Genomic DNA, 9,735 nt, shown 5'->3' with positions numbered 1-9,735 from the left:
CAAGGTTCTGCTGGCCTACTTTTTTTATTAGCATTAATTTGGTCTCAGATCACTTTCTATAATGTGAGATCTTTTGACATGTTAATCTAATCTCTTTTGTTCCTTGAAAAGAATTTTACATCAAGAATTTCAAATAAAAACAGGCAATGATTAAACCTGGATTGCCTCTAAATGTTTGATTAGTTACCAACATGGGTTGAGGGTTGGGCCACCAGCCAGGAGTTGGAGGAAGACTTGCTTGCAGGTGTCCCTTGTTCCATCGTGCCATTAGAAAAGAGCTCCTCTGGGGGGCTTCTGGAGAATATATGGAGAAATGAGGCTCTCCGACCCCTGCATTGGGGATGGTCAGCCTGAGCAGGGTCTCCTCTTGTAGGAGGACTCCTGCTTGAAGGTAGAGGGGTCCATCTCTGGACAGAGCTCCTTCAACACTCGAGAGGATGTTCCCTTCAGGATGGTGGCCCAGGGTCCACCCACATGTCATCAGATCAAGAGCATAGGTGATTGTCATGAAGTTGAGGGCTGGGCTATGGCCCAAACAGTGACCACTGATGACGGACAAGGTTTCAAGAGGCATGAAGCACTGCTGTGACTTCCGTGATCCTCCACTTAAGGCGCGTCTGTTTCACTAGCCGAGGCAGAAGCCCTCCTTGGTGGGTAGGCAGCGTCCATTTGCAGGATCACATTGGCTAATGTGTCATTTGATACATAATGAATTTCACAGTAAGGCACTGACTGACCTTGGGTTTTTGTCTTCCCTAAGCAACACCTACTGTGTAAGCAATGAAATCACTCGTGGTCCTTTGCTTGAGCCATACTTCCCTGCGGGCCAGCTTCTGGTAACACAGAGGGGAGGGGTCACCCAGAGCAAAAATCCTGGTGATTACTGCTGCACCCTGGCCTGCAGCCTTCTCTGTCTTCAAGCTTGGTCTGTGAGCCAGCTTAGCAGGAGCCCTGGTAAAACTGCATCTTTCTGGCCCACCTTCAGGGAGTCTGATCCAGTCTCGTTACTGGGGTGGGCCCAGCAACCGCGTTGTAAGGGACTCCCCTCGTGGAGGATTAAGTTTGTGGAAATTGGAGAATCTCTGCATAGGTATTGCAGGGCTACTCTGCAGATTACCAGCCACTTTTATTGCCTCTTGTGCACCTCTCCTGTTTATAAACGTTCCATGTCTTCGACGCCTCAGAGTAAAGCCTTCACTCCTAATCAGACATGCAAGGCGCCCCACGTTTGTAAGGTTCTCTCCTCTACCCCGTGTCACACACAGCCTCCACTCCTTTGACCACCCCACCGTTGTGCTCAGAACACCCTTCGCTCACCTCCACTACTAGCCTGCGTTCCCTCGAGAAATCATCCGGCGCCCTAGACCCCCAACTGCCGGCTGGTCACGCGCAGCTACCCTCACCGAGTCCTCCGCAGCCGCAGACTTGGCAGCTTTGCCACAGGGCGTTGATGCTCAGTATGTGCTTATGAAAGCGAACCCTATCTTTTGAGATTTCATAAAACTGCTGAAAACCGGCCTGGACCCCGTGGTTTCAGAAATAACTAACTTCAGGTGGCTGTGCAGCCCGGGACGCCCGCTGGGCACCAGGCGAAGGGCCGCTGTCATCCATTTGGCCTCGCAGGCTGCACGCCGGGCTTTCTACCTCCGGACACGCCCCCGCCCGCATGGTCCCTTGGCCCTCCTGGGCGCCGCCTCCGCTTGTCACCGCCCCGCCCGGCTGTTATTGGCGTCCCAGCCCGGATGTCTTGTTTATTGGCTCGTGTCAAGGGGGGTGGGTGCGGAATCAAGCGTCACATCTCGGAGTTCATTGGTTCCTATCTGTCAATCACGCGGTGCGGCTTGTCTTCAATCTTCAGTGGCTAGCGAACTCAGAGGGGGGATCCGCAGTCGCCCGGACATGGCGGACGGCGGCGTCTGGCGGGTAAGCGCGGGGGGCGCCCGGGACGTGCAGGGACCTCCTTGGGCCGGACGGCCGGATTACCCGAGCCTTCTCCCAAGGAGGGGACGGGATGGGGGTCCCTAGGCGGGCAGTGCAGCGGCCTCTGGCTCAGGCGTGCTTCTCGCTGCAGCCGCCGCGCCCCTGCGAGGCCTACCGAGCCGAGTGGAAGCTCTGCCGCAGCGCCAGACACTTCCTGTACCACTACTACGTCCACGGCGAACGGCCGGCCTGCGAGCAGTGGCGGCGCGACCTGGCCAGCTGCCGGGAGTGGGAGGAGCGCCGAAGCGCGGAGGCCCAGGTGCATGGGGGAGCCGGGGGTGGCGCTTGGGCCGCGGGGGGTGCATTGCCCCGGCGTCCGAGTGCGCGGACCGCACCCTCCCCACGTTCCAGGCCCCGGGACACTGGGAGAGGGGTCCTGCCTGGGTCCCTCCTTTTGTTGTGCTTCCTTTCTCTTGAGAAATATCAAAAATTAGTATATCAACGGGGCTTTCAGACATTGAAGGACAAAGAAAGGAGACTGTAGAGTGGTTTGGAGAGAAAGGAGAGATCCCCTAACAGTGATAGTGTCCTCAGCAGGCCTGCGGAGGGGATGATATTGCTGAGGCCTGAAAGACCAGGAACCAGCCTTAACAGCCTTCACCCGGCCCGAGGCGGGGCGCATCTGAGGAACACAAAGAAGGGTCAGGTGCTTGGAGCAGAAGGAGGGTGGGCTGTAGAGGGGTAGGGGATGAGGCTGGAGAGGTACCAGGGACCTGGTGGGCCTTGAAGAAGGGTTTAGATTCAGCCTAAACGTGTGCTGGGAAGCATGACTTGATTTATATCTTTAAAAGATCAGTCTGGGGGTCCTGGGTAGCTCAGTTGGCTAAGCGTCTGACTCTCTGATACCAGCTCAGGTCTTGATTTCGGGGTCATGAGTTCAAGCCCCGCATTGGGGGCTAGGCTGGGTGGGCATGGAGCCTACTTAAAAGCGGGGAGGGGGAATGCCGGGAGTGCCTGGGTGGCTCGGTTGGGCAATTGACTCTTGATTTAGGCTCAGGTCGTGATTTCTGGATTGTGGGATCAGGCTCCGCGCTGGTGAGGGAGCCTGCTTGGGATTCATTTTTTTTCTCTCTCTCTCTTTCTCCCTCTCCCCCCACTCCACTCCTCCCCACCTCTCTTAAAAAAAAGAGAGATATTTATTGGTCTGACTGCCAGGGTGGGAGAGTGTATTATGGAGGACCAAAGAGACCAGTGAGGAGGTGGTTCTGGTTTTCCATTCATTCAGCAAATATTTATCATGTTGGGAGCTCTTAAAGATACAGGAGTGATGAGAACAGAGCCCCTGCCCTTCTGGCACCTTCGTTCTAGTCTAGAATAGGCAGTGGTGCCTTGGAACTATTGTGGATGGGGACATGAAGAGAAGCTTGAGGGTGCAGTGCTCATGGGGAAGGGGGGGAAGGGGACCCAGCAGGACTGGCAACTGCTTCAGCATGGTTAAATGTATGTGATTATCGAAACAGACAAACGGATGTGGAAAGCAAGCTGCTGTATAAAAGAAAATGATGACAGGTCCATTATAAGTGGAAATCAAAAAATTGGGAAAGATAGCTTGTAGCCTATATAGCAAGGAGATTAATAACGTTTTTTAGAGAGAACTCATATATCAGAAAAATGGGGATGATTTCAGAATAGAAAAGTGGGCAAAGGGGTGCTTGGGTGGCTCAGTCGGTTAAGCATCTGCCTTCAGGTCAGGTCATGAACCTAGGGTCCTGGGATGGAGCCCCGTGTCAGGCTCCCTGCTCAGCTGAGAGCCTACTTCTCCCTCTTCCCCTCCCTCTCCCCCTGCTCCTGCTTTCTCTCTCTGAAATAAATAAATTTTTTAAAAATCTTTAAAAAAAAAAGTAAAGAGGGGCGCCTGGGTGGCTCAGTTGGTTAAGCGACTGCCTTCGGCTCAGGTCATGATCCCAGGGTCCTGGGATAGAGCCCCGCATCGGGCTCCCTGCTCGGCGGGAAGCCTGCTTCTCCCTCTCCCACTCCCCCTGCTTGTGTTCCCTCTCTCTGTCTCTCTCTCTCTGTCAATTAAATAAATAAAATCTTAAAAAAAAAAAAAGTAAAGAAAAGTGGACAAAGGGCACAAAGAAGGAATTCATTCAAAAAGAAAATCAAGTGATCTGGTATACAAGGTCAAATGACAAGTGCTTTCTGCCCAGTGAAATAGCAGAAGTGCCGATAAGGGTTTGGAGAGTCAGGGGTACTTGTGCAGTGTTGATGGAGTGTTTCATGTTCTGATTATCTTAACTGTCAAAAGGATACCTTTTGACCCCCTAGTTTTACTTCTGAAAGTCCATCCTAGGGAAGTAACCGGGTAACAGTGCAGTTAAAAGTTCAAAATATCTGGGGCACCTGGGTGGCTCAGTCAGTTAAGTGTCTGCCTTCGGCTCAGGTCATGATCCCAGGGTCCTGGGATCGAGCCCTGCATTGGGCTCCCTGCACGGCAGGAAGCCTGCTTCTCCCTCTCCCACTCCCCCTACTTGTGTTCCTGCTCTCACTATCTCTCTGTCAAATAAATAAATAAATAATTTTTTAAAATTTTATTTATTTACTTGACCAGAGGGAGACACAGTGAGATGAGAGAGAGATGATGAAATTATATATGTAAAAAGGCCAGCATAGTGCTTGGCACCTGCCAAGTGCACCTTTCATGGTCATAAGGTACTGCCCAGTGTTTATTGTGGGAGGCGAGTGGCAGAGAAAAGCCCACAGGTTGAGGGGCACCTATTGTGTCTTTCCTCTGAATTCCTCCTCGCCTGTCCAGGGCTCCCCGGGCATGTGTCTCTTGCCTCATCCTCCTCACTGTGGCCACTCTTTCAGACTCTTATCTCGTGCTCGCTTTGGCAGCACATATACTAAAATCAGATTCTTGTCTCTCCTCTCAGCTCAGCCTCTTGCTGGTCTCCGCAGGTAAATCTGGTTAGGTCAACTGAAGGCATCAAGTCCTAAGGCCCAGAAGAAGACATTTTAAACTTTACTCAAATTCTGGTGATCTGCACAATAGTTTTTCACAGCAGCTTGGGAGAAAGAATGATCTAGGTCTGTGTGTTTTAGTATGGAATAGTTGCCAAAGTTTATTAGGTAGAAGCAGCCAAGTTCTGGAGTGGTATGTGCCATACGCTTTGTTTGTCCAGCTTGTTTGGGAGGGTGCTGAGGAGGAGGGAGGTACAGGGGCCACATGAGCCGGAAGTGACTGGGGTCTCCTTTGCACAGCGGTCCCTCTGTGAGAGCGAGCGTGCAAGAGTCCAGGCTACACGGAAGCACGCCCTGGTGTGGGCCCTAAGGCAGAGCCCTCCTGCAGACTGGCACCTCCCTCTGCCACAGGACGAGAAAGACCAGTGATGAGCACTCCTGAACGGCTTCCTCTGATCTGTTTCAAATGGGGCTGTGGCAAAGCCCTGAGGACGGTGACGGGCCCAAACAGTCTAGTGGGTCCCTGAAGCTTCCACTTGGCTTAGAACACAGAGCCTGAGGTCTCCGGCCCTACTTGCCCATGGCAACCCTGCTGCTGCCTTGCTCTGACAGTTTCACCCACTGCACAGCTTCCAGGATGCCAAACACCATTGCAGATCCTGGTGAGCAGCCAGGTTAGGCTGGTTCATGCTCCCTGCTGGGGACAACAGCATTCTCAGGTAAACTCTTGAGTGGTAGCCCTGATCCAAGTGGACACATAGGGCGGTCAGAATGAGGTAACTAAATGGTTGTGCTGTGGTGAACACCTGTCCTGGTCCTGGTTTGGTGACACTGCATTGCCAGCCCCTGGTGCTTACATGGAGCTATTAGCCCACTCACTAAGTTCCTTTGTGGACACAGACAGGGTGTTGCTCCTCGTAGGAGACAGGCCCTCTTGAAGACTCTGGCTTTTAAGAAACGCACACAGCTAGACCTTTGGCTTAAGAAACCCAAGCCCAAGACACGGGGAATTTTAGTCTCTTTCCTTTAAAATTTCCCTTGGTCAGTTTTAGAAAGTGTAGATAATATCAAATGCCATTTCACACGTTTGATTTCAAATAGAAGCTGAACATTAAATCCACAATTTAATAGTTGAGATTGTTAGATTTAGCCCTTGACATTATTGTGCTCGGACAGTATTGGAATTTTGTATACTTATACTCTTGTAGATGTTTTTAAAATATATGTATATGAACCAACAAGAACTCTAGTTCTTGGAGAGGTCTTTTTTATCACTAATAAAATGATTTAGCATCTCGTGGCTGCAGAGCAGGCCCCGTGGTGTGGGGCCGAGGGCGAGGCTGGCTGTGTGCCCCGAAGCCTCGCTGCTCCTTCCTGCCATTTAGTACCTCCCTCACAACTGGGCCCCAACCTGGCCACAGGCAGTGGGTCAGACATCTTTTAACTCATTCTTTGGGGCAAAATAATCCCATCACTTCAAAAGGGTGTACATTAAAGAATAGACTTTGCCCTCTCCTGTGTGCATTTTCTCCTGTGTTGCCCCAAGAGTCCCTGTGACTGTGCGTACCTGTAAGTGTTGGGGGATCTGCACATAGGACCCCAATAACCTCTCCCTGTGTATGTACCTGTGAGTGGTAGGGGTGTGTGCACACAGGTCCCCAATGATCCTTCCCTGTGACTGTGTGTACCTGTCAATGGGGGAAAGGGGGTGGGTGCACACAGGTCCCCAGTGGTCCTTCCCTCTGACTGTATGTACCTGTCCATGGGGGGAGATGGGGTTGTGCACACAGATCCGCAGTGATCCTTCCCCGTGACTGTGTGTACCTAGGAGTGGTAAGGGGTGTGCACATAAGTCCCCAGTAGCCTCTCCCTGTGTGTGTGTGTGTGTGTGTGTGTGTGTGTACCTGTTGAGTGGTGGGAGCGTTTGCACACAGGTCCCCAAAGGTCCTTCCCTGTGACTGCGTGTACCAGTGAGTAGTGGGGAGTGTGCACACAGGAGCCCAGGAGCAGAGGTGAGTATAAAGAAGAACCTATCCCAGGGTGGGTGCCTTGATATTTAAGTCGGCCAGGGTATCTGCCTTGTGTCTGTGGCTACTTTCTGGAGCATTTCCGGCCAAGGAGAGAGGGAAGGCTGCTGGGAATCTACAGGCATTTTCTTCACTCTGAAACACAGGAAGGGACATTTGAATTTTGCAATCTGCATATGATCCCTTGGGGTTCCCGGGCTGGGGCCGCAGTAGCAGCCAGTACAGCAGTCCTGAGGGGCTCACCTCAAGGGACCCACATTCTCTGTGTGCTTGTTTAGGGCTGGAGGCTGCCCGCCACTGAATGCTCTGTTAGGAAGCCTTATTCCTTCTCTCCTGCTCAATGAGTTCCACACTGACAGATAATCATTGCTGCACACAATGTTCCTACATCTGCTCCTGTGTTCACCCGTCACAACATCTGACGGCACCGCTACATGCCAGGTGGGGGTTGGCTCTGGGACTGCAGTCTTGAAATGGGCAAGTTGCCTTCAAAGAGTTCCAGTTGAGTTTAGGGGACAGACATAAACGTTTAAACTTCATTAAGTCTAAAATAATGGTAAGTGCTGTGAAGAAAATGGGCAGTGAGAAGATAGAGAAGTAGCTCTCAAATTTTTTGCACAAAACCCGTAACAAGTTTTATGATCTGGTATATACTTTATATACTGCATATATGGTTGAAACAAGCCTCACAAAAGTCCTTATCTGTATAGTGTGTGATACACTGACATTTGCAGTTCTGTGCGACTGAAAATAAACTGTATGTGCACAAACTTGGGTGAAACTCAAAATATGCCAAGTTAAAAAATCTTAAATGGGTGCATATAACATAGTTCCATTTATGTAACATTGGTGAGATGATGTAATAAGAGATGGAGAATGGCTAATTGTGCCAAGGGTAGGGATGGAAGGAGGGTGTGGATGTGGCTAGGGTACATAAGGGTATCCTGTGGTACTGGAACCTTGACGTCTACAGAGCTGCATGTGTGATGAAATTGTGTAGTGTTAGACATATGCACAGATGAGTGCAGACATAGTGGGAAACCTGAATGCATTCTGGGCTGTGCCTATGTCAGTCTCTAGTCTCTTTCACACTGACTTTATGCAGTGTGTAAGATGTTAATACTTGGGGAGGCTGGGAGAACCATACACAGACCCTCCTTGCATCTTTATTTCCAACCTCCTGTAAATCTGTAACTACTTCAAAATAAAAAGTTAAAACTGCTGGTCCTGACCCCATGAATTGATTATACAACCTAATGGATGACACGTACTGTTTGAAAAACACTACTACAAAGCACCTGCAGGGATGCCTGGGTGGCTCAGTTGGTTAAGCGTCTGCCTTCGGCTCAGGTCACGATCCGAGGGACCTGGGATCAAGCCCCAAATCAGGCTCCTTGCTCAGCAGGGAGCCTGCTTCTCCTTCTGCCTGCTGCTCCCCCTGCTTGTGCTCTGACAAATAAATAAAATTAAAAAACAAAACAAAGCACCGGCAATGGGCAGGGAGGTGGGGAAGGCCTCAGCATCTGAGCCCAGACCTGGATGAAGAAGCCTGAGCCTTGTAGAGGAAGGAGCACACAACACAATCCACAAGGAACAATTAAGTGCCGTGTGCTCACGGGGAGGGGCAGAAGGTGGTTGGGGGGGGCGGGTCTGTAAGGCGTGATCAGGGGTGGTGAACAGCCAAATGCCTGCCCTGGCTTGTGCTTCGCGGAGCCCTCTAGTTGCTGTGTGGAGGAGCTTACAGGGGGTTGGGGGGAGTGCCCACATGGAGAGATCAGTTGGCTGCTGCAGTGGAACAGGCAAAATGTGGCAATGGTGTGGACCTCGAGATAGCAATGAGGTGGTGAAAGGTGGCCAGATTCGGTGTTTGTCTCAAAGGCAGAGTTAAAGAACTTAGAATCCTTAGGCAGCATTTTTATCCAGTAACAATGTTTTATCTAGTAAGTTTTTAAACCAAAAGTGAACCACACACCAGGAAAACAATCTGAATTCTTCCTCCAATGAAATGTTTCCCTGGTTTATCTGCACTAAGGCAGCGAAAAACCCAAACCCTTCCGAGATAGCAATGCAAGTCACTAGGAGAAATGGCTCTATTTGCTCACTGGACCTTCACTGTTATGGGCTGAATTGTGTTGTTCCCCACTCCCTCTAAATTCCTGTGTTAAAGCTCTAACCCCTAATACCTCTGAATGTGACTATTTATAGAGATAGGGTGCTTAAAGAGGTAATTAATTTAAAATGATGTCATTATACTGGGCCCTAATCCACTGACTAGTAGTATCCTTATTACGAGACAGGCACAGAAGGATAACCCTAGGAGGACCCAGGGAAAAGGTGGCTCTCTGCAAGCAAAGGAGAGCACATTTGCGGAAAAACCAATCCTGCCAACACCTTGATCTTGGAGTTCTGGTCTCAAGAACAGAGATTTCTATGAGAAACAAATTGCTGTTGCTTAAGCCCTCGGTCTGTCGTACTTTGTTCTTGCAGCCCCGCCACACTAATATATTTACTATTCCAGACTGACACTTGAGTGTCAGGTGCTACGTCCTCCTAGGGAACACAGCAACTTGAAGTAGTGTGTCCCAGGCTTGTTCCACTCTCTTCAGCCTCCCTCCCCAGCTTAAAACCCAAAGCTGGCCCTGCCAAAGATGTGAGGAAGCTCCCATGCTCCATTTGCCCAGTGGAAGGCCCTGCCTCTCCTGTCTGCACGGGTATGCAGACAACACACAGCACATAGCCCGCACATCCTTCACCTCTGCTCCTTGAGGTACTTAGCTGCCTCTTGCTGGTGGTATCTACTCTACACAACTGGAATCTTCCTTTT

General features: G+C 50.7%; 1 protein-coding gene across 1 annotated transcript; it reads left to right on the top strand.

The window, feature by feature from the left end:
• Positions 1–1,789: 1,789 nt before the first annotated feature.
• Positions 1,790–8,134, top strand: CUNH22orf39 (chromosome unknown C22orf39 homolog). Its single transcript, XM_025857985.2, has 3 exons — positions 1,790–1,923; positions 2,072–2,239; positions 5,185–8,134. The coding sequence occupies exons 1-3, from the start codon at positions 1,900–1,902 to the stop codon at positions 5,311–5,313; spliced, it is 321 nt and encodes a 106-aa protein (XP_025713770.1). The 5' UTR covers positions 1,790–1,899; the 3' UTR covers positions 5,314–8,134.
• Positions 8,135–9,735: the final 1,601 nt, after the last annotated feature.

This window comes from Callorhinus ursinus, unplaced genomic scaffold (genome assembly GCF_003265705.2).
Source record: "Callorhinus ursinus isolate GAN/ISIS: 27379988/994484 unplaced genomic scaffold, GSC_fseal_2.0 scaffold115, whole genome shotgun sequence".
Taxonomy (NCBI): Eukaryota; Metazoa; Chordata; class Mammalia; order Carnivora; family Otariidae; genus Callorhinus; species Callorhinus ursinus.
This window is presented reverse-complemented; position numbering and strand designations above follow the sequence as displayed.